This window comes from Eschrichtius robustus, chromosome 1 (genome assembly GCF_028021215.1).
Source record: "Eschrichtius robustus isolate mEscRob2 chromosome 1, mEscRob2.pri, whole genome shotgun sequence".
Lineage (NCBI taxonomy): Eukaryota > Metazoa > Chordata > Mammalia > Artiodactyla > Eschrichtiidae > Eschrichtius > Eschrichtius robustus.
In genome coordinates, this window is record NC_090824.1 from 96,925,997 (window position 1) to 96,952,041 (window position 26,045).

At 37.5% G+C, this 26,045-nt stretch overlaps 2 protein-coding genes across 9 annotated transcripts in view; one reads left to right on the forward strand and one right to left on the reverse strand.

Annotated features, from left to right (window-relative positions):
* Positions 1-22,092, reverse strand: part of FAM227B (family with sequence similarity 227 member B) — a 264,205-nt gene extending 242,113 nt beyond the window's left edge. The window contains exons 1-2 of the mRNA XM_068551264.1: positions 22,005-22,092; positions 449-502 (exon numbers count right to left, since the gene is read on the reverse strand). Of these exons, the coding sequence (XP_068407365.1) occupies positions 449-499 (51 nt within the window). The 5' untranslated portion in view covers positions 500-502; positions 22,005-22,092. The remainder of the gene's footprint in view (positions 1-448; positions 503-22,004) is intronic.
* Positions 22,093-22,273: 181 nt separating this feature from the next.
* DTWD1 (DTW domain containing 1) overlaps positions 22,274-26,045 on the forward strand; it is a 234,639-nt gene continuing 230,867 nt past the window's right edge. For 7 of the 8 annotated variants that reach the window (XR_011074989.1, XR_011074988.1, XR_011074990.1 and 4 more), the window contains exon 1: positions 22,274-22,368. The gene's annotated coding sequence lies outside the window, so the exon portion shown is untranslated. Of the gene's footprint in view, positions 22,369-22,834; positions 22,961-26,045 lie in introns of all 8 variants that reach the window. The other variant, XM_068551421.1, reaches the window with a different exon arrangement.

The window sequence follows — 26,045 nt, forward strand, 5'->3', positions numbered from 1 at the left end:
TGAGAATCTGCCTGCCAATGCAGGGAACACGGGTTCGAGCCCTGGTCTGGGAAGATCCCACATGCCGCAGAGCAACTAGGCCCGTGAGCCACAATTACTGAGCCTGCGCGTCTGGAGCCTGTGCTCCGCAACAAGAGAGGCCGCGATAGTGAGAGGCCTGCGCACCGCGATGAAGAGTGGTCCCCACTTGCCACAACTAGAGAAAGCCCTCGCACAGAAACGAAGACCCAACACAGCCATAAATAAATAATAATAAATAAATAAATAAATAAAAATTAAAAAAAAAAGCCTACTGTAATTCTAATCAAACTCTCAACAATTTCTTTTTAAATTGACAAAGTAATTCTATAAGCAATCAAAAAGAATTTTTATTTTTTCCTAAAGGAAGAGGACTGATATGTGCACCAGTCACATATCAAAGTCCCATAAAACAGGATATTCTACTCACCAAGTTTTGAAGCTTTAAGAATTCTTCAATGTTCTTTGGAGGTTCTTGCATTTTCTAATGAAGTAAAATCAATATTGTTCATTAACATACATTCAGATTGTTTATATGATGCTTACACCTAATTTATTTAAGTACATTATGATACTGGACTTAAGTTATAATTTTCAGAGCTGTAAGATATTGTTAAATATTCACTTTTGTTAAGTCCTTGCACTTTGAAAAGGGACAGAGATCAATGTTTAAATTCTGAGCCTCCAAACCAAATTCTGTAAAAGGCCTCCCTCTCATACACTGCTCCTGGAGAAAAGCTCCATGTGAATCCTGCTGAATATCCTCATTTCCAATTCCAACAAGAGTTCCAAGATATTTTGGGCTATCTTGGATGGTGTCTACAGTAAATTCAGAGCCAGTAATATAATAACATTCTCCTCTTACTGATGAAGTATTTTAAAAGGCACAGTAGTGACCTGGTGAAAATAATTTAAAGCTTTGAATGTTTCAGTGTAGTAAGTAATAATCCCATTTTTGTTAGTAGTTTCTTTGTAAGTTGAAAATGTATTCTTTCATTAGACAAATTAATTTTAATCAAGACATCTTGCTATTCCTTGCCTTAGAGACTGTGTGCACATTCGTCCTTATGCTTGGAAGGCTCCCCTGTCCCAAACCCTCTCCCTCCAATTCATTCTTGGCCTATTTAGCTTTTATTTCAAATATCAAATTAAAAGTTGCTTTCTCTAGGAAGCCCTCCTTGGCCCCCCCAAAAGATTCTTTACGGTAACAACAGCAGATTTGTATCTCTATGAGGACAAAAACTGTAGTGTAATCACTGCTGAAGTGTCAGAATTTCATGTAGTGACTGGCCAATGGTCAGTGCATAATTAAGTACTGTGATGTGCATAAATTAATGAATAAATGAGTAGACGAATGTCAAAGAAATGTGTAGGTATTTTAAAAAATAATAAAACCATTTCTAGAGAATGAAAAACCAGTGAGAAGAAGGCAGAAATAACAGGAATTCAGAATATCCTAATATAATACCCTAATGCTCTGATGATGACATGTCTGAAAAGATTGTATTATAGTTTAATTTACTAGAACATATTTCACATCAATAGATAAAATGATCAAGATTACAAATCACAAGACCGTGTTTTTCAAAAATAACTACACATTTGAGGTTGAATACAATATTTCACTGTCTTAATACTGTTTAAAATATGTGATGAACATAAGTAAATATATAACAGATAATACAATAATAAAATAAAGGGCATATGTGACAGTCATTATAAAAAACAAGTGTACAGAAGCAAAGATGCACAGAGCTGTCAAGAAATTTTATGGAAAACACAGGCTCTAGGCCTAGCCAAATTGAGAAGAGTAAGAAATAAGAGATGGTGTGCACAGAATGCTTAGAGACAAAAAAAATGCTCACAATATAATCTTCAGGGATAGTGAGTATAGCAATTTCACTAGAAGAAAGCTATCAGTATATTTTGAAATGCACAGAATACAAAGGAGCCGATTTAAAACAATTTAAATGTTACCTTTTTTTCCCCCTTTGTAATGGCTGTCAAACCACTTCTAGTACAAAGCCCTAAAAACACCCACATTTCAACTAAAGGGAATTAGAAAAAGGAATTGAAGAAGTGAAACTTGCATAGGAAAGTTTCAGATAATTTCAATACACAATCCCAGAGTTCTCTAGGGGGGAAGTTAAAAGGAGCTGAGGCATAAATTAAATAGACTTATGACCTTGGTAGGATGTAGAAGGATGCAAAAACACCGATGCTTCCATGGTAACAATATGAAAATCCCAGACCAAATAAAAATCGTACTTTTCTATGGGGTTAGTGAAAAGTGGTGGATGCCAGTAAGCAGGACTACATAATCTGTGACAATTCAGAGTCCCTTGTTCAAAAAATAAGAATTTTAAGGTGGTAACATCAGACTATTAAACCTAGTATAGGGTCCTTCTAATCAGTAGGTCCTATGCAACTGCACAGCTTGCAAGCCCATGAAGCCGCCCTCCCTGTAATCCTTGATGACCTGAAATCCAGAGAGGAACATCTCCTTTATAAGTGAGCATAAAGCTGTGGCAGCTTCTTTACCCAACAGTGAGCTCTGTGCATACACTGAGGGAAGAGTTGGCCTGCCATGGGGCAGTAACTTCAAAGAGATGAAGAGAAATCAGCTGGGCCTCAAGAGTCAGCATGAGCTGGGGAATGAACCAGCGTCTGAAAGATACCCAAATGAAAGAATAAATGACTCTACCAAACAATCCCTTCTCCAGCCCCCAAGTCTTACTTATGAGTTTTGTTAGAAAAGCAGTAGAAGAGGAGGGGCTGGAAAGATACAGAACTTATGTAAGCCAACACATTCTTATAGTACTTGGGTTCCAGAAGCCCAGACAGAATTGAGTACAAAGGTGAACCAATAATATCTAAAACTTCATTCCACACGTGTACCAACTCAACATTGACAAGATATAACAGGTGGCTGTGAAGAGGGAGGTTGGAATTTGGGTTAGTCACAAGTTAACTCAATCTAATTAAAGCTGCAGCCAACCCTAAAGCCCAACTCAAATCTAGGAGTATTTAAAAAAAAAAAAAAATCAGCCTCTCACTTGAAGTACTAAGGAGAGAAAAAAGGCTTGCGCTCTCAAAACTAAAACTAAAACTTCAGCCCCCACAATTTTTTCCACATAATGTCTAATACACAATATAATTTCAAGACGTAAGAAGGAAAATGGGATCCATAATCAAAAGAAAATGCAGTCAATACAAACCAATTCACTGAGAATCCAGTGATTGTAATTAGCATCAAGGACTTAAAAACAGCTATTATAAATACATTAAAGATTTTAAAATATAGGTTGGATTATAGTGCATGAAGACATGGAGTATTTAAAGAGAAACAGAAATTCTAAAAAAGAAGCGAACGGGATTTCTAGAACCATGCAAATACGAAACATAAGAAAACTGTGTCTATATTAATATCAAAGTAGACTTTAAGACAAGGAGTATTACCAGATATAAATAAGGTTATTTCACACTGATAAAAGGTCACTCCATTAAGAAGTCATACCAATGCCAAATGCATTTGCATCTAATAAGAGAGCTTCAAAGGAAAGAGCAGAAGTTGATAAAACTAAAGGGAAATATAGGTGTTGGGCTGCACCTCACAGGCCTGAAAGCCTTGTACTTCCTCAGTTGCAAGACTGAAGAAAGAACCTGAAAACAGCGACAGAGACATCAATAGTTTAATAGGAAATCTTACAAGTCCAAAGGCCTGGAGCCACACCTCACCTCCTATAGCAGACAGGACACAACAACAACCTTTACTACTCAGGGAAAAGGAGGCTACTATTTATAGGGGCAATTAACATCAGATTGGCTCATCAGTTACCAGGGAAACCGGCAGAGGCGGGTCCTTCACAGCCCCTCCGGTTAATGAGGGCAGATGTTTCTCTTTGATAAACTAGCAGGTGGAGCTGTTTTGGTGTAAGTATTAGAATAATAACTGGCTGGGGAAGGGGCTGGTCGAGGAGGGGATATATAAAGAGGAAGAGAGCAGCCATCTTGAGGGGTCTGATCATATCATAGGCAATAGGTTTTGAAATCTCTTTGAGTAACTAATGAATCAAGTACACACACACACAAATCAGTAAGGAGATAAAAGATCTGAACAACATTATCAAGGAACTTAACCTAATTGACATTTATAGAACAACTGTACCCCACAACTGTAGAATATACACAATCTTTTTTTAAAAATTTATTTATTTTATTTATTTTCGGCTGTGTTGGGACTTTGTTGCTGTGTGTGGGCTTTCTCTAGTTGCAGTGAGCAGGGGCTACTCTTCCTCGCGGTGCTCGGCCTTCTCATTGCGGTGGCTTCTCTTGTTGCAGAGCATGGGCTCTAGGGCACACGGGCTTCAGTAGCTGCAGCACGCGGGCTCAGTAGTTGTGGCACATGGGCTTAGTTGCTCCATGGCATGTGGGATCTTCCTGGACCAGGGCTCGAACCCATGTCCCCTGCATTGGCAGGCGGATTCTTTTTTTTTTTTTTTAACATCTTTATTGGAGTATAATGGCTTTACAATGGTGTGTTAGTTTCTGCTTTATAACAAAGTGAATCTGTTATACATATACATATATCCCCATATCTCTTCCCTCTTGCATCTCCCTCCCTCCCACCCTCCCTATCCCACCCCTCTAGGTGGTCACAAAGCATCGAGCTGATCTCCCTGTGCTATGTGGCTGCTTCCCACTAGCTATCTATTTTACGTTTGGTCGTGTATATACGTCCATGCTACTCTCTCACTTTGTCACACCTTACCCTTCCCCCTCCCCATATCCTCAAGTCCATTCTTTAGTAGGTCTGCGTCTTTATTCCTGTCTTGCCCCTAGGTTCTTCATGACCATTTTTTTTTTTTTTTTTTTTAGATTCCATACATATGTGTTAGCACACGGTATTTGTTTTTCTCTTTCTAACTTACTTCACTCTGTATGACAGACTCCAGGTCCATCCACCTCACTACGAATAACTCAATTTCGTTTCTTTTTATGGCTGAGTAATATTCCATTGTATATATGTGCCACATCTTCTTTATCCATTCATCTGTCGATGGACACTTAGGTTGCTTCCATGTCCTGGCTATTGTAAATACAGCTGCAATGAACATTGTGGTACATGACTCTTTTTGAATTATGGTTTTCTCAGGGTATATGCCAAGTAGTAGGATTGCTGGGTCATATGGTAGTTCTATTTTTAGTTTTTTAAGGAACCTCCCTACTGTTCTCCATAGTGGCTGTATCAATTTATATTCCCACCAACAGTGCAAGAGGGTTCCCTTTTCTCCACACCCTCTCCAGCATTTATTGTTTGTAGATTTTTTTGATGATGGCCATTCTGACTGGTGTGAGATGATATCTCATTGTAGTTTTGATTTGCATTTCTCTAATATTAATGATGTTGAGCAACCTTCCATGTGTTTGTTGGCAATCTGTATATCTTCTTTGGAGAATGTCTATTTAGGTCTTCTGCCCATTTTTGGATTGGGCTGTTTGTTTTTTTGACATTGAGCTGCATGAGCTGCTTGTAAATTTTGGAGATTAATCCTTTGTCAGTTGCTTCATTTGCAAATATTTTCTCCCATTCTGAGGGTTGTCTTTTCATCTTGTTTATGGTTTCCTTTGCTGTGCAAAAGCTTTTAAGTTTCATTAGGTCCCATTTTTTTGTTTTGTTTTTATTTCCATTTCTCTAGGAGGTGGGTCAAATAGGATCTTGCTGTGATATATGTCATAGAGTGTTCTGCCTATGTTTTCCTCGAAGAGTTTTATAGTGTCTGGCCTTACATTTAGGTCTTTAATCCATTTTGAGGTACATGACTCTTTTTGAATTATGGTTTTAGGGAGTATGGTGTATGGGAGTATTCTAATTTCATTCTTTTACATGTAGCTGTCCAGTTTTCCCAGCACCACTTATTGAAGAGGCTGTCTTTTCTCCACTGTATATTCTTGTGGCAGGTGAATTCTTAACCACTGCACCACCAGGGAAGTCCCACAATCTTTTTAAGTAATGGAACATGGAACCTTCACCAAGATGGACCTATGCTGTACCATAAGACAAGTCTCAAAAATTTCAATTGAAATCATTCATAGTGTGTTCTTTGACAACAATAGAAAATAGTAACAAAAACACATTTAGGAAATCCTTGAATATTAAATAATCCATTTCTAGCTCAAAGAGGAAATAATAAGAAAAATCAGAAAGTTTTCTAACTGAATGATAATGAAAGATAATGAAAACACAATGCATTAAAATTTGTGGGATGCACCTAAATCTATGCTTAGAAGAAAACACAGTGCTTAGGAAGCTAAAAAAACTGAGAAGAATTAAAAAATAAGTAGAAAAACGAATAAAAAAGATATGAGTGTTAGTCAATGAAATGAAAATACAAAACCAGTAAAGAACTCAACAAACTGAAATCTGGTCTTTTAAAAGATAAAAAAAAAAATGATACCTTAATAGATTGAAGTTAAAAAAACAAAAAAATATAAATGATCAATACCAGGAATGATGAAGGGGATGTCATTAGGGAATGTGCACACATTAAATGACTAAACAGCACATAATTGAAAATTTATGTCAATGAATTTGACAACCTAAATGAAATGGACAAACCTTTAAAAAAAAAATTACCAAAACTGAAAGAAGATGATATAGTAACTTTCAAAAATATAGTAGGGAATACTTCCTAAATCATTTTATAAAGCCAGAATAACTTTGATAATAGAATCTTACAAGATTACAAAAAAGGATTATAGACCAAATGTCCCTCAAGAACATAGATACAAAAATCTTTAACAAATTACTACCAACTTGAGGCCAGTCAGATATAAAAAGGATATATCATGCTCACGTGTAGTTTACCCCAGGAATTCCAAAATCAGTTATAATAATTTTACATTGTCTTTAATGTATCATCAGTGTTGAGTGGGATTCAAAGCTATGAGATTTGTGGTAATCTTTAATGTCTGAATTTTAAAATTCTATGTAATTGATTGTTTAAAACTGATTTTTATTCATAATAATGACTTTTAAGACACATTATTCTAAAGATTCATAGAAGACTTGAGCATAAATATTTTACATTTAGGTATTTTAAATTCAAACCTAGTATTTTCAAAACACAATTCATGATCATTGCTTGAAACACAAGTCCTTCCTCAGTAAATCTTGTTCTTATTTTTAATTATAAAGGTTTCACAATCATCCAGGTTTGAAGTCTGAATTATCTTAGACTCTTCCTTCTCCTTCTTTATCTCTTATATCCATTTTATCACAATTCCTTTAAAAAATACCTTTAATTATGCCTTCATTTACAGTTCCAATATTAATATAATAGTTATAATTATGGCTTGTTTTTTCCAAGTCATATGTGCAACTAATTTGTGTTTCTTAATCTTTTTGTTAAAGTAAAAAACACATACAGTAAACTGCACAGCTCTTACGTGTATGGATTGATAATTTTTTTTTTTTTTACAAATCTATACACCCCTACAACCAATGTACAAATCAAGATACAGAACATTGCTAGTAACCCAGAGTAACGTCTTACTCCTTTCCAGTCATTTGCCTCCCCAATATAAACAGTATTCTACTTCTACCTCTCTAGGTAAGTTTTGCCTATTTTTGAACTTCATTTGAATGGAAAAATCAATATGTACACTTTCTACCTTCCTTCACTTGACACTGTGTCTGTAAGATTCATCCATGTTGTTTCAACATATAGTAGTAATGTTTTTTCTTTGCTGTGTAATATTCTATTGTATAACATATACCAAAATTTATCCATTCTACTTTTGATGGACATTTGAGTCCTTTTCTGTTTGTGTAAATTATGTTGTATATATTAAATCAAGATAATATGAAAGCTTTTTAAATGTCTTTTGGTATACTTGATATAGAACTGGGAGTGGGATTGCTGGGTCGGCTTTAGTAGATATTGTCAAGTAGTTTTCCAAAGTGGTTGTCCCTATTTTCACTCTGAACAGAAGTGTATGAATGTTCCAGTAATTCCACATCCTTACTAAAGAATGTAGTATTCTTTAGTACTACTGTATATTTAGTATTGTCAATACTTTTAAATGTAGCAATTCTGGTGGGCATGTAGTTGTATCTTGTGATTTTTAATTTGCATTTCCTTCATGAAAAATGATGTTGATCAACTGCTTGTTGGCAATCTGGATATATTCTTCTGTGAAGCAAATGTTCAAGTCTTCTGCTCAATTTTTATTTGGAAGTTGGTATTTTTAACTGATTTTATTGATATTGATTTGATGGCATTTTTATTAATTTTTTATTGTTATGATGTAGAGCCTTTATCAGATAAGACAAAATAGTGTGCACCATTTTAATGCTTTTTATTATGATGCTTTAATTTTAGTAAAGTCAATTATTTATGCATTTTTATCTTATCTAAGAAATTTTTAACCTACCCCAAAGTAAAAAGATGGTCTTTTATTTTACCTTCTAAATGTCATACTTCTTTACTTTCATATTTAAGTCTATGATCATTTAAGTCTATGAATTGATTTTTGTGTTTTAGGTGAGGTAAAAAATTGAGGGTTTTTTTTTTTTCCACATGAATTTCCAGTTGATCCAGAACCAATTACTTTAAAAGATTGTGTTTCCTGCTACATTTCAGTACCACCTAGCCATATATTCAAGTGGCTATATATGTCAGGATGTAGGTCTGTTTCTGGACACTCAGTTCTGTTCCTTTGGTGTAATTTTCTGTTCTTTTGACAATACCATACAGTTTCAATAACTGTACCTTTATTTTAAATCTTAATATGTTATAGTTTACATACTCCAGCTTTGTTTTCCTCTTTGATTTGCTCATCACTATTTTTATCCTTTTACATTTCCCTTTAAGTTTTAGGAATCAGATTGTCAAATTCTGCAAAAACCTACTGGAACTTTGATTAGGATTAGATGACATATATTGATCAATTTGAGTAACTAACATCTTTACAATGTTATATCTTTGAACCCATGAAAATAGTATATTTCTCCATTAATTTAGATCTTTTAAAATTTCGTTTGGTACTGTTTGTTAGAGATCTTGGACAATCTTTCATTAGATTTATCTCAGGATACTTGATGATTTTTGTTCCTATTGTATGTTTTAAATGTTTAAACTGCAAATGTATTTTTAACATGTCCTTTTCTATTGTTTCTTCCTAGTAAATAGAAATATAAATGATTTTTCTATTTAAATCAGCTATATTGAGGTATAATTTACTACGTAATTACTACATAAAAAAACTACCATTTTAAGTCACAGTTCAAAGAATTTTGAAAAATGCATACATCCATGTAACCTCCATTACAATTAAAATGTGTAATATTTAGATCACTCCCAAAATGTTTCCTTGTGCTACTTTATTGTTGATCCCTACAACTCCACGCAAAAATATCCCACCACTGGTGTTAGGCAACACTGATCTGCTTTCTGTAACTATAGACTAGTTAGTTATAAATTAGCTTTGCCTGGTCTAGAATTTCATAAGAATGGAATCATAACATTATGCACTCTTTTGTATCTGGCTTTTTTTGCTCAACATAAGTTTTCTGTGAAATATCCAAGATCACTGCATATTATTGCTGAGTAGTATTCCATTTTGTGTGTGTGTGTGTGTGTGTGCATTGCCTTGTTTAAAGATTTGAGCTATTATGGAAAAAAGCTGCTATGAAAATTGCATACAAGTCTGTGGATACATTTTAATTCCTCTTAGGTGGCTACCAAAGGTAAATACCTTATGACAATTAAAGAAATTGAATTTGTAATGAAAAATCTCACAAAGAAAAACTCCAGAATCAAATGGCTTCACAAGTATATTATATCCAAGATTTAAGGAAGCAATCACACAAATCTTATACATAATCTTGCAGAAAATAAAGGAGACGGGAACATGTTCTAATCATTTTATATTTGTTCTCCTATATGTAATGTGTCTTCTTCCTCTGGCTGTTTTTAAAATATTATCTTTATCACTGGTTTTCAGCAGTCAGTGGGGTTGCTTTCCTCCCTCCCTCCCTTTTCCTCCCTTCCCCTGGTCCTTCCTTTCTTAATTCTGTTTGGGTTTGCTGAATTTCTGAATGTGTTCTTTTATAGTTTTCATCAATTTGGATAATTATCCATCATTATTTATTCAAATTTTTTTTTCTTCTGCCCATCTTTCCTTCTGGGACTCCAACTGCATCTATGTTAGATAGCTTGAGATTGTTCTACAGGTCACTGAGTCTGTTGGGTTTTTCTTCTTAGGCCACGCAGTGAGGCATGCAGGATCGTAATTCCCCGACCAGGCATCAAACCCACGCACCCTGCATTGGAAGGTCACAGTCTTAACCACTGGACCACCAGGAAGTCCCCTGTTGGTTTTTTTTTTCCAACCTTTTTTTCTCTGTGCTTCAGTTTGGATAATTAATGTTGTTAAGTGCAACCAGTGAAGTCTTCATTTCAGACTCTATTTTTTTTCCTGGGTGCTATGTTGAAGCCCTAAGCCCCAATGTGACTGTGTTTGGAGATGGGGCCTTTGGGGAGGAAATTAAGTTTAAATGAGGTCATAAGGATGGGCCCCTAGTCCAATAAGAGTGTTGTCCTTATAAGAAGAGGAAGAGACACCAGAAGGATCTTTCTCTCCATGCATGCACAAAAGCTATGTGAGGACACAGTGAGAAGGCAGCCATCTACAAGCCAGAAAGAGAAGTCTCACCAGAAACCAACACGAACAGCACCTTGGTCTTGGACTTCAGGCCTCCACAACTGTGAGAAAACAAATTTTTGTTGTTTAAGTTACCAAGTCTGTGGTATTCTGTTATGGCAGCTAGAGCAGACTAACATAGATGCAATTTCTCAATATTGTTATAGAATCATTCAGATTGTCTATTTCCTCTTTCATCAGTTTGGCAAATTGTGTTTTTCAAGGGAAACAAAAAATGTCAGTTACTTTGACAGAAGTATTTGTTCTTAATAGCCTCTTATTATTTTTACCATCTGTAGGATGTTTCCACTTTCACTCCTGCTATTTGAGTTTTCTCTTTTTACTTAGTCAGTCTAAGGCTTTTCAATTTTATTAATCCTTTCAAAGAACTAATTTTGGCCTTGTTGTTTTCCTATAGTGCACATTTGTTTTCAATTTCATTGATTTCTGATCTTATCTTCATTAGTGCCTTTATTCTACAGATGTTTGAGAATTTCCCAATGGAAAAATCTGATCCTCTTATGAAGACACAGTGAGCTTGAGCTTTATATCACTGTTTTAATCTTTATTCTTCAATACGAACAGAAATCCTAGGCTTACTAGATATTTAAGGAATAGCTGTAAAATTTCAAAACAGATAAAAATAAAAAAATAGAAATCCAAACAGATAACAAAATAAAATCTGAGAGGATACAGACAATACGGGGAACAGAAGGAAACTTTTAAAACATCTTTAAGATTCTTAGAGAGATATGATAAGATAATGCATCTCTGAAACCAAAACAGCATTTTATGAGGTAAGAGAGAAAAGAAAATTAAGGTACAAATATAATGCTATAAATTAATTATTCAACAAAGTTTGTAGGGGGAAAATAGCTGAAGAAATCTTCTGGAAACTAGAATAAAAAATGTTAAAGAAAAGAATCAGAGGATAAAAGATAAGAACTAATATGATTATTTCCGGAAAATGACTTTCAACCTAGAAATTTAAATATAGACAGCCCATCAATTAAGTACGTGGCATATTTCAGATCTGCAAGCCACTTTAAAAAATAAAAAAAATCACCATTTCTCCCTGTATTAGTTTCACATCGCTGCTGTAACAAATTACCAAAAACTTAGTTGCTTAAATCAACACAGGTTTACTTATCTCACAGCCCTGCAGTTTAGAAGCCTGAAATGGATCTGCAGAGCTATAGTACTCCTTCTGGAAGCTCTAGGGGAGAATTTGCTTCCTTGCTTTTTCCAGCTTCTAGGAATCCCCTACATTGCTTTGCTCCTTAGCTCCTTCTTCAAAACTCAAAGCCAGTAGTGTAGCATCTTCTTCCCTCTCTGACCTCTTATCTCTCTCCTACAGGGATGCTTGTGATTATGTTGGACCCACCTAGATAATCCAGCAATTTCCTCATTGCAGGATCCTTAACTTAATCACATACACAAAGTTCCTTCTGCCATATAAGAAAACATATTCATAGGATCTGGCGATTAGGGTGTGGACATCTTTGGCAGGGATGGGGGGGCAGTTATTATCTGTCTACAACATTTATCTTTTCTCAGGAAGCTACTAGAGGATATGTTTCAGAAAAACAAAGGATTCCATAAAGAAAAAGGAATCAAGGAATCCAACACAGGAGAGCACTATCGGATTGGTAAAAGAAACTAATACTGAATGAACTAGAGGTTGAAATGCTCTAGAGGGAATATCTGGAAGGAAAAAAAAAATCTGCTAGATTAATTGATGTGTTTGAATGTAATGTTTTATCACTTTGGCAGAGTTTCTGAGGACAGATTATTAATAAGTACATAAAAATATGGCAATTAAGACAAAGGAAGATAAAAGTCTGTACTAAACGTTAATGTGGAGGGAGACCTTCAAGATGGTGGAGCAGTAAGGCGTGGAGATCACCTTCCTCCCCACAAATACATCAGAAGTACATCTACATGTGGAACAACTCCTATAGAACACCTACTGAACACAGGCAGAAGACCTCAGACTTCCCAAAAGGCAAGAAACTCTCCACGTACCTGGGTAAGGCAAAAGAAAAAAGGAAAAACAGAGACAAAAGAATAGGGATGGGACATGAACCTCTGGGAGGGAGCTGTGAAGGAGGAAAGGTTTCCACACACTAGGAAGCCCCTTCACTAGCAGAGACGGGGGGTAGCAGGGGGGAAGCATCAGAGCCATGGAGGAGAGCGCAGCAATAGGGGTGCAGAGGGAAAAGCGGAGAGATTCCCACACAGAGGATCACTGCTGACCAGCACTCACCAGCCTGAGAGGCTTGTCTGCTCACCCACCGGTCGGGACGGGTGGGGGCTGGGAGCTGAGGCTCGGGCTTTGGAGTTCAGATCCCAGGGAGAGGACTGGGGTTGGCTGTGTGAACAGAGCCTGAAGGGGGCTAGTGCGCCACAGCTAGCTGGGAGGGAGTCCGGGAAAAAGTCTGGAACTGCCTAAGAGGCAAGAGACCATTGTTTCGTGTTGCACGAGGAGAGGGGATTCAGAGCACCACCTAAATGAGCTCCAGAGACGGGCGTGAGCCACGACTATCAGCGTGGACACCAGAGACGGGCATGAGATGCTAAGGCTGCTGCTGCAGCCACCAAGAAGGCTGTGTGCAAGCACAGGTCACTAACCACACCTCCCCTCCCAGGAGCTTGTGCAGCCCGCCACTGCCAGGGTGCCGTGAACCAGGGACAACTTCCCCAGGAGAACACATGGCTTGCCTCAGGCTGTTGCAATGTCACATGGCCTCTGCCGCTGCAGGCTCACCCCGAATTCTGTACCCCTCCCTCATCCTGGCCTGAGTGAGCCAGAGCCCCCTAATCAGCTGTTAGTTTAACCCCGTCCTGTCTGGGTGGGAACAGATGCCCTCAGGCAACCTACACTCAGAGGCGGGGCCAAATCCACAGCTGAACCCCAGGAGCTGTGCGAACAAAGAAGAGAAAGGGAAATTTCTCCCAGCTTCAGGAGCAGTGGATTAAATCTCCACAATCAACTTGATGTACCCTGCATCCCTGGAATACCTGAATAGACAATGAATCATCCCAAAATTGAGGCAGTAGATTTTGGGAGCAACTGTAGACTTGGGGTTTGCTTTCTGCAAATCTAATTTGTTTCTGGTTTTACGTTTATCTTAGTTTAGTATTTAGAGTTTATTATCAATGGTAGATTTGTTTATTCATTTGGTTGCTCTCTTCCTTTTTTTTTTATATATAGATATATATATATTTTTCCTTTTTCTCTTTCTGTGTGTGTGTATGTGTATGCTGCTTTGTGTGATTTTTGTCTGTATAGCTTTGCTTTTACCATTTGTCCTAGGGTTCTATCTGTCCTTTTTTTTTTTGTATAGTTCTTAGCACTTCTTGTCATTGGCGGATTTGTTTTTTGGTTAACTTGTTCTCTTCTTTCTTTCTTTCTTTTTTTCATTACTTTTTAATTTTTTTTATTTTAAATAATTTTTTAATTTTTCATTTTAATAACTTTATTTTATTTTTTAATTTTTTTCTCCCTTGCTTCTGAGCCATGTGGCTGACAGGGTCTTGGTGCTCTGGCCGAGTGTCAGGCCTGTGCCTCTGAGGTGAGAGAGCCAAGTTCAGGACATTGGTCCACTAGAGACCTCCAGCTCCATGTAATATCAAACAGCAAAAGCTCTCCCAGAGATCTGCAACTCAACACTAAGACCCAGCTCCACTCAACGACCAGCAAGCTACAGTGCTGGACACCCTATGCCAAACAACTAGCAAAAAAGGAACACAACCAAACCCATTAGCAGAGAGGCTGCCTAAATTCACAATAAGGTCAGAGTCATCCCAAAACACACTGCTAGACACAGTCCTGCCCACCAGAAAGACAAGATCCAGCCTCATCCACCAGAACACAGGCACCAGTCCCCTCCACCAGGGAGCCTACACAACCCACTGAACCAACCTTAGCCACTGGGGACAGACACCAAAAACAACGGGGACTACGAACCTGCAGCCTGCGAAAAGGAGACCCCAAACACAGTAAGTTAAGCAAAATGAGAAGACAGAGAAACACACAGCAGATAAAGGAGCAAGGTAAAAACCCACCAGACCAAACAAATGAGGAAATAGACAATCTACCCGAAAAAGAATTCAGAGTAATGATAGTAAAGATGATCCAAAATCTTGGAAATAGAATGGAGAAAATACAAGAAACGTTTAACAAGGACCTAGAAGAACTAACGAGCAAACAAACAATGATGAACAACACAATAAATGAAATTAAAAATTCTCTAGAAGGAATCAATAGCAGAATAACTGAGGCAGAAGAACAGATAAGTAACCTGGAAGATAAAATAGTGGAAATAACTACTGCAGAGCAGAATAAAGAAAAAGAATGAAAAGAATTGAGGACAGTCTCAGAGACCTCTGGGACAACATTAAATGCACCAACATTCGAATTATAGGGGTCTCAGAAGAAAAAGAGAAAAAGAAAGGGACTGAGAAAATATTTCAAGAGATTATATTGGAAAACTTCCCTAATATGGGAAAGGAAATAGTCAAACAAGTCCAGAAAGCACAGAGAGTCCCATACAGGATAAATCCAAGTAGAAACATGCCAAGACACATATTAATCAAGCTATCAAAAATTAAATACAAAGAAAAAATATTAAAAGCAAGGGAAAAGCAACAAATAACATACAAGGGAATCCCCATAAGGTTAACAGATGATCTTTCAGCAGAAACTCTGCAAGCCAGAAGGGAGTGGCAGGACATATTTAAAGTGATGAAAGGGAGCCATGTTTACAACCAAGATTACCCTACCCAGCAAGGATCTGATTCAGATTCAACGGAGAAATTAAAACCTTTATAGACAAGTAAAAACTAAGAGAACTCAGCACCACCAAACCAGCTTTACAACAAATGCTAAAGGAACTTCTCTAGGCAGGAAACACAAGAGAAGGAAAAGACCTACAATAACAAACCCAAAACAATTAAGAAAATGGTAACAGAAACATACATATCGATAACTACCTTTTATGTAAATGGATTAAATGCTCCAACCAAAAGACATAGACTGGCTGAATGTATACTAAAACAAGACCCATATATATGCTGTTTACAAGAGATGCACTTCAGACCTAGGGACACATACAGACTGAAAATGAGGGGATGGAAAAAGATATTCCCATGCAAATGAAATCAAAAGAAAGCTGGAGTAGAAATTCTCACATCAGACAAAATAGACTTTAAAATAACGACTATTACAAGAGACAAAGAAGGATGCTACATAATGATCAAGGGATCAATCCAAGAAGAAAATATAACAATTATAAATATTTATGCACACAACATAGGAGCACCTCAATACATAAGGCAACTGCTAACAGCCATATAAGAGGAAAACGACAGTAACACAATCATAGTAAGGGACTTTAACACCCCACTTTCACCAGTGGACAAATCATCCAAAATGAAAGTAAATAAGGAAACAGAAGCTTTAAATGACACATTAAACAAGATGGACTTAACTGATATTTATAGGACATTCCCTCCAAAAACAACAGAATCACTTTCTTCTCAAGTGCTCAGGGAACATTCTCCAGGATAGATCATATCTTGAGTCACAATTCAAGCCTTGGTAAATTTAAGAAAATTGAAATCATATCAAGTATCTTTTCCAACCACAACGCTATGAGACTAGGTATCAACTACAGGAAAAAATCTGTAAAAAATACAAACACATGGAGGCTGAACAACATGCTACTAAATAACCAAGAGATCACTGAAGAAATCAAAGAGGAAATCAAAATATACCTAGAAACAAATGACAATGGAGACACGATGACCCAAAACCTATGGGATGCAGCAAAAGCAGTTCTAAGAGGGAAGTTTATAGCAATACAATCCTATCTAAAGAAACAAGAAACATCTCAAATAAACAACCTAACCTTACACCTAAAGCAATTAGAGATAGAAGAACAAAAAAAAGCCTAAAGTTAGCAGAAGGAAAGAAATCATGAAGATCAGATCAGAAATAAATCAAAAAGAAATGAAGAAAACAATAGCAAAGATCAATAAAACTGAAAGCTGGTTCTTTGAGGAGATAAACAAAATTAATAAACCATTAGCCAGACTCATCAAGAAAAAAGAGAGAAGACTCAAATCAATAGAATTAGAAATGAAAAAGGAGAAGTAACAACTGACACTGCAGAAATACAAAGGATCATGACAGATTACTACAAGCAACTATATGCCAATAAAATGGACAACCTGGAAGAAGTGGACAAATTCTTAGAAAAGCACAACCTTCCAAGACTGACCAGGAAGAAATAGAAAATATAAACAGACCAATTACAATAACTGAAATTGAAACTGTGATTAAAAATCTTCCAATAAACAAAAGCCCAGGACCAGATGGCTTCACACGTGAATTCTATCATGTAGAGAAGAGCTAACACCTATCCTTCTCAAACTCTTCCAAAATATAGCAGAGGGAGGAACATTCCCAAAGTCATTCGACAAGGTCACCATCGCCCCAAATCCAAAACCAGACAAAGGTGTCTCCAAAAAAGAAAACTACAGGCCAATATCACTGATGAGCACAGATGCAAAAATTCTCAACAAAATACTAGCAAACAGAATCCAACAGCACATTAAAAGAATCATACACCATGATCAAGTGGGGTTTATCCCAGGAATGCAAGGATCCTTCAATATACACAGATCAATCAATGTGACACTCCATATTAACAAACTGAAGAAGAAAAACCATATGATCATCTCAATAGATGCAGAAAAAGCTTTCAACAAAATTCAACACCCATTTATGATAAAAACCCTACAGAAAGCAGGCATAGAGGGAACTCACCTCAACATAATAAAGGCCATATATGACAAACCTGCAGCCAACATCGTTCTCAATGGTGAAAAACTGAACCCATTTCCTCTAAGATCAGGAACAAGACAAGGTTGTCCACTCTCACCAGTATTATTCAACATAGTTTTGGAAGTTTTTGCTACAGAAATCAAAGAAGAAAAAGAAATAAAAGGAATCCAAATTGGAAAAGAAGTAAAGCTGTCACTGTTTGCAGATGACATGATACTATACATAGAGAATCCTAAAGATGCTACCAGAAGACTAGTAGAGCTAGTCAATGAATTTGGTAAAGTAGCAGGATACAAAATTAATGCACAGGAATCTCTGGCATTCCTATATACTAATGATGAAAAATCTGAAAGAGAAATTAAGGAAACACTTCCATTTACCATTGTAACAAAAAGAATAAAATACCTAGGAATAAACCTACCTAAGGAGACAAAAGACCTGTATGCAGAAAACTATAAGACACTGATGAAAGAATTTAAAGATGATACAAACAGATGGAGAGGTATACCATATTCTTGGATTGGAAGAATCAATATTGTGAAAATGACTATACTACCCAAAGCAATCTACAGATTCAATGCACTCCCTATCAAACTACCAATGGCATTTTTCACAGAACTAGAACGAAAAATTTCACAATTTGTATGGAAACATAAAAGGCCCCAAATAGCCAAAGCAATCTTGAGAAAGAAAAACGGAGAAGGAGGAATCAGGCTCCCTGACTTCAGACTATACTACAAAGCTACAGTAATCAAGACAGTATGGTACTGGCACAAAAACAGAAATATAGACCAATGGAATAGGATAGAAAACCCAGAGTTAAACCCACGCACATATAGACACCTTATTTTTGATAAAGGAGGCAAGAATATACAATGGAGAAAAGACAGCCTCTTCAATAAGTGGTGCTGGGAAAACTGGACAGCTACATGTAAAAGAATGAAATTAGAACACTCCCTAACACCATACACAAAAATAAACTCAAAATGGATTACAGACCAAAATGTAAGGCCAGACACTATAAAACTCTTAGAGGAAAACATAGGCAGAACACTCACATGACATAAACCACAGCAAGATCCTTTTTGACCCACCTCCTAGAGAAATGGAAATAAAAACAAAAATAAACACATGGGACCTAATGAAACTTAAAAGCTTTTGCACAGCAAAGGAAAACATAAACAAGACGAAAAGACAACCCTCAGAATGGGAGAAAATATTTGCAAATGAAGCAACTGACAAAGGATTAATCTCCAAAATTTACAAGCAGCTCATGCAGCTCAATGTCAAAAAAACAAACAGCCCCATCCAAAAATGGGCAGAAGACCTAAATAGACATTTCTCCAAAGAAGATATACAGATTGCCAACAAACACATGAAAGAATGCTCAACATCACTAATCATTAGAGAAATGAAAATCAAAACTAAAATGAGGTATCACCTCATACCAGTCAGAATGGCCATCATCAAAAAATCTACAAACAATAAATGCTGGAGAGGGTGTGGAGAAAAGGGAACCCTCTTGCACTGTTTGTGGGAATGTAAATTGATACAGCCCCTATGGAGAACAGTATGGAGGTTCTTTATAAAACTAAAAATAGAACTACCATATAACCCAGCAATCCCACTACTGGGCATATACCCTTAGAAAACCATAATTGAAAAAGAGTCATGTACCACATTGTTCATTGCAGCTCTATTTACAATAGCCAGGACATGGAAGCCACCTAAGTGTCCATCGACAGAGGAATGGATAAAGAAGATGTGGCACATATATACAATGGAATATTACTCAGCCATAAAAAGAAACGAAATTGAGTTATTCGTGGTGAGGTGGATGGACCTAGAGTCTGTCATACAGAGTGAAGTTAGAAAGAGAAAAATAAATACCGTATACTAATATATATATATGGAATCAAAAAAAAAAAAAGGTTCTGAAGACCTCAGGGCAGGACAGGAATAAAGATGCAGACGTAGAGAATGGACTTGAGGACATGGGTAGGGGGAAGGGTAAGTTGGGACGAAATGAGAGAGTGGCATGGACATATATACACTACCAAATGTAAAATAGATAGCTAATGGGAAGCAGGCACATAGCACAGGGAGATCAGTCGGTGCTTTGTGACCACCTAGAGGGGTGGAATTGGGAGGGTGGGAAGGAGACGTGAGAGGGAGGAGATATGGGGTATATGTATAGGTATAGCTGATTCACTGTGTTATAATGCAGAAACTAACACACCATTGTAAAGCAATTATACTCCAATAAAGATGTTAAAAAAAAAAGAGACTGCCAAAAAAAATGTTAATGTGATCATATGTGGCTCACGCTTGAATAATACTTACAAATGTTAATTTAAACAAAAACTGTGATACTACAGTATTGAGAGGTGAGGAGATAAGAGTGTGTAGGGGTAGGGAGAGAAGGAATGTTCACACACTTGGGAGTGGTGTTATAAAAGAGCTTTATCACTGCCTTCTTTCAGAAAGTGAAAAATCAAGAAACTGCAGTATATTTTGACATATGGAGTAAATAACAGAAGTATCTAGAATACCTGAAAGAATTTTCCTTTCAAGAAAAGAATTGAGATAAGAGGAGGGGTTGGGGACTACAGGGTTTTGGTTAAAAACTTAGAATGTGGCAAACTGTTATTGCTCACCAACACCTGTATGTTTCTCTACATTTCTGAGGCTCCCTTGCAGTTAGAGTGGAACTTGGATTAAATTCTGGCCAATGGAATGTGGGCAAAGTGACATACGCCATTTTTAGGGCTGACCTCTAAAATTTTTCTGTGATTCACCGTGCTTTCTTTCTTGACAGGTAAGCTGTGGCTCCAAGTTGTAGGAGACAGCACAACCACTAAAAATAAAAAGAAACCTACATTCTTAAGTTTAACATTTCATCTGACTAGTAATAGCCACAATGGATATCTTGTGAGAAATAAAAATTTATTGTATGAAACCACTGAAATTTGGGGGTTTTCTGTGACAGCAGTAAATTCAGTGTGTTGGTTTTTAAAAAAAACAGCCACAAATTCCTTGACAATCTTTTGAGAAGTGGCATCTACGTCCCCTCACCTAAAATCTAGACATGCCTTGAAACTCACTTATAATAAAAAGAATGTGAGAGAAGTAATGCTGTGTTACTTTTGGGGACTAGGTTAGAAAAGAACGTGTAGTTTCTGCCTTGTTCATTGCAACATTTGACTTTGGAGCACTGGTCCTAGGCTAAGAAGTCTGGTTACCCCACTGCCATACTGTGGGGAAGCCCAGGCCACATGGGGAGGCTACACACTGGAGCTCTGCTAGCATTCAGTTTTCACAGCTGAGTTATCAGGAAAAAAGCTGTTCCTCTATGTTCTACTGAACACAAAATTCATGAACATAATAAAATGGTTGTTTTAAGCCACCATATTTTGGAGTAATTTATCACATAGCAATAGTAACCCAATACTCTGATTAATAAACAGAATCATTTGCTTTTTAATCTGTGTGCTTGAACTAAATTAGTTTAAAAAGATAAAGGTGTGAATTATTTATTATTGGCTTGGAGACTTTGCTATTGCTACTCTTCTTTCCCCCTAAAGCAGTGGCTTTCAAACTTTTTAAGAGAAACACACAATGAGAAATCCATTTTATAAACATGACCTAATGCACACATACATGCATACCTACATAATTTAAAACTCCATAAAGCAAAACTTAACTTTACCAAGTGCCATGCACTGATATTTCCACACTAGACCATTTCATTTTTTAAAAAGTGCAGTTGTGACTAAATAGATTTCCTTGCTTACAAATGGGACCTCCACCAATGGGACCCACACCATCCCTTTGAATAACACTGCCCTAAACCATAATCATTCTTCAAGGCTTTTCTCAAGTTCAGCCATTAAACTTCATTGACCACTCTGAGCTCTTTTGAAAGTCCTATAATTTATTAGTCATATTGTATTTTCTGTACTACCCACGCTTAACTTGATACGTAAGGTCCTCTAGGGTAAGGTTCTGTCTTTTATCTCTCACTTGCTAAATTCAGAGTATTCAATAAATCCATTGCTCAATATCCGGTCACTGTGTTTCTAAATCTCACAATTGTCAACATGCACTCCTTCTGTTTGGATTTTCTTTGAGGTGGGGCAAGGACAAATGGTTTAATAATCCATCCACATATTACACTTAATTTCAAACTGGAAAAGTGCACAAAGCAGTCCCAACTCTACACGAGTGTGTAGTTTTAAAGCAAACCAAATTATCAAGATATAATTTTTCTAACAGCTTTCATTACTATGCAGCGCACGAAATACTTCTCTTGACATAGCCTTAAAAAAAGTAATAGAACAAAGTTCTCACGCCTAAAATATTTTGGGAATTGGTAAATGGGGAAGTGTTCTGTAGGAACCGCATTTTTCACAACTCACTGCAACTGCACCTTGACAGTTTGTTTCGAGAACCGCGTCCCACTTTAGTGGTCGGGGTCAGTCTCACGGAGCGGGGTCCTGGCCTTCCATCCCGTCTCTCCGGAAAAGGGCGACACCACCGACCACTGGAGACGCAGAGGCGGAACTTTCCGTCTAACCCCGTTACCGTTTTCCGTCCCCGCCCGTTACCTTTGCCAAAGGGGCCCGCGCTGAGCCCGGCCCTAGCAACGGCCTTAGCAACGGCTGGGCTCCTCCCTCCGGTGTCGCCCGGAAAGCGCTCCGCCGCGCCCGGCGGGACGAGGGCCGTGCGCGCGCAGCGGTCCTGGGCGGAGCGGAAGACGCGTGGAGCCGTGCGAGGACCCGCAGGTTGTGCAGGTGTGAGTCCCACCGAGATCCCCCGTTTGGGTTTCCGCGCCTCTGTGGGGACCAGCCGTCTGGCCGGAGCCCGGCAGCTGCGGGAGTGGACGCTCCTTGGCCGGGCCCTGCCGGAGGTCGTGCCGGGTGTCGCTTTGTGAGCGGGGACCTGGTTTCTGCGCGGGCGCTTGCATTTTTAAGATCTTGCGGGCCCTCTGGGAAAAGGGTGCCCAAATTTTCCCTAAAAAAATTTTTTTTCAGTGCATTCCACCCCGAGAAAAGTCTGTCCAGGCAAAGTTAGTCCCCTAGGAACCCTATTCTTTATTTTTTAGTGTTTGGAGTGGTTTGTGGGGCATTGGTTATCAGGGAAGGAGAAACTTAGTACAGACATAGTGTGCCATGCAATGTATTTAAAATATTAAGGTTATGATTACATAATAAGCAAAGAGGCTGTTCCTTATGTCTGAATTATTTGGGGGGAATGTAGGATAAGTCAGGAAGTATATTAACACTGCAAGCTGCCAGTTCCACGAAGTTGGATGATAAAATCGCTGCTCGAAACCACAATATTTTAAGAATTACTTCTGTCGGAGCCCCAATGTACCATGAAAAAGTAAGGCAAGACAGTCTTTCTACCACATGTTGGGTGGTGTGTATGGAGGGTGCTGTTAACCTGTATGAAAAAGTTGGTACCTTGGGTTTTTAAACATGGATGTTGGACCTGTACATATGTGACCAGGTTCTTAAAAATAGGGGGAACAAAATTGAAGTGGGTTTTATCTAGTACTGAATTGGTCCAAAGTACAGGATAGGGGAGTTTTATATAATGTTCCATTGGGAAGTGAGTCAACTTGTAGCTAGGAGCCTTTTCCATTTTTATTTTAGAAAAAAAAAAAAAAAAAAAATCTGCCAGGCTGCTAATTCTGCCATGCTGCAGATGGCCCATAAAGGTTTGTCAGATACTTCAGTAGCAGGTGCATAGTGGATACTTCTTTTTCAGAATGGTTTTGATTTAGTTAACAAGTATTTGTTGAATTCCTCATGCTGCCCTAAGACATAGGAATAGGACAGATCCGTAAAGAATTCTGCTCTTGGAGAGCTGACTGCTAGGAGGGATAGTTTCACTGAAAGGTAACTCCAAATTAAAGTACATTTTTCCAGTTAAGTATGTGGAACTAGTAATAAGTGCATGAAAGTAAAGAGGTGTAAGAGATTGCCATGGGCCATCTAGAGTCCTGACTTTGAGACTAAAAATAGAGGATTATGTGCAAGGTGGAATTGATACAACTTGATAGAGTAATTAGGTTGGGGGGTAAAGAGGGTAGAAGGAGAAAAAAATTAATTTGTTTTCAACCCAGGTTGCAGAATGATGGGTGAACCATCAAGGTAAAAATATTTGTTAATTTCTTAGGAATAAAGTTTTTTAATGTTTTCTCAGTAACCCCCACCACTTCACTTGTATTTCCCACACATATTTGATGTTAACAAGTATGTTTTGAAAGTTTTGAATCATCATGTTTGCAACAAATGATTTGTACATATTAGAGACAGGCTGTTGATTAGGTCAGGACAGATATCCTGGTCATATGGTTTTAGAGACCTTTGGAGGGAACCTTCCCTAACTTGGAACTGCCCGCCTCTTCTGTGTAGCCACCTCAGCCATAGGTGAGAGTGTGTAGGCGGGGCAAGGCGGGGAGCCATAGGCATTTCCCTTTCACTGTCTGAAGGTATTTGTGTTGTCTGATTTTTGTAGAGGAAGGACATTTTATATAAGGCTTTGCTGATATTCATTTAGTTATATGGATGGAAGTCCAAGTGAAATATAGGGGGATATTTCTGAGGCATCTCAGGAGGAGTGCACTTTGGGGCTCTAGAAAAACTCACCAGCAGTTTTTCATTGAAATGTCAGGCAACCACATTGACTTTCACGACACCCTTGGGGACTGCATACTTCCCCAGTAGGCCTGGTATGGCAGCACATGCAAACCCCTACATAGCTACTGGAATACCCAGAGAAATGGAGTCAGGTTGAATTAGACCACTCCAATTTCTTTTTTAGGTTGAGCCCCATGACCTGGATAACTCAAGACTTAGCCTAAAAATGTTTTTAAGAACCTCAGGCAACACCAAAACAAACCCAAACCAAGAGGATTTAGGTATCAATTAACTTGCTAAGTGTGGTGATGAGACCTGTTGGCTTGTGAGAGCCGACCTTTTGTTGGCCAACAAAGGATTTGTAGTTCCGATTTCTGGAGACTAATAGGATCTCTTCCCAGTCTTTTAAGGCTGCTCCTGTCCTTAGAATGAATTTTTGATCTTAGGCAAGATTTCTTTACCCAGATTTGTAGATGGACTCTAGAAATCTGCAAACCACCTGAAATTGTGTGCAAAATATTGTGTCTGTAAGTTCATTTTCCTAGAGATAAGGTCGAAGACTGTCATGCAATGTTAAAAGGATCTGAGCCTCAAGAAAAGGTGGCAGCTTAATGTCCTGCACTTCCCAGTCATTGAGGGCATATTGACAAAGATAAAAGCCATTTTTAGGTAAATGATTTGGAGTGGAGGTCAGATAATGTTTTCCATTTGTGAGGCAAGGAGAAGGGGTTGGATCCTCATTTTCAAATATCACTTTCTCTGAGCAACCCAAAATGTAAACCTGTACCTAATCAGTACACGTCAAAAATATTTATTGTATTTTGGCTTTCCCCTTGGGTAAATTTGGCAAGTATATTTTACTTTTCCTTCGATGACTAGCATCTTTTTTCTTTGTACTTCTTTATTTGGGTCTCAAGCTCCCTGGGATTTACAATCTATAAAAAGCTCCTGATGATTAATTAAACTAGTATCACTAACTTCTTGTCAGTAAATTATGTTGTATATTATGTTCCACTGGACACTGTTCACTTTCTATTTGGGAGACCACAGAAAGTTTTCTGTTGCAGTAACAGCGTGTCTCCTGTCAGTGTTTGTACTCAAAGTGCCTGGAGTCTCATAGTTAAACACCGCAATGCCATAAGGCTTTAGAATATGAGAATCATTTTACAGCTTTGGAATGCATATCAAATCAAAAGGGCCCCAGTCTCTTTTCTCCCTCGAAGTATATTGTGCTTACAAAATATTTGAATAACAGTTTTGGCAGCCATCATCCTTCTTTGAAGGAAATATTTAAGTGGGAAAATTACTATTTTACCTCTAGAACTGAAGAATCTGAATGGTATATATTTTTGAAAAGCAGTGTGAATTCTTAGAGTGGGTGAACATTGATGTTACTCTGTAAAATTTTAACGTTTATAAGATTACACTTTAATCTTTATATATATGCATATATCTTTATATATAGTCATCTATTTCACCTTTTGGGATATTTTACAAGTTATAATTGGTAATGAATGCCTCTCATTTTAATGGATGTTTAGTTATATTTTTATGTGTTTTAATTTATGTTGGAGAAGACTACATCTTTTAGAACATAACCAACTAAATTTTACTGATTTCACTGGAACCTTGTATTTTCATTAGCGTTCAGACTGAGATGTGATATCATGTAATATTAATTGAAAGTCAGAGCTTACAGGGTTGAATACTCTCCTGGCTGATACTAACATTAAAACATTACATTCCTAATATTAAACAAAATTACTGTTTCTGGAACAAAAATAGTCACTGAAAAATAGATCGTTCATACCTAAACTTTATAT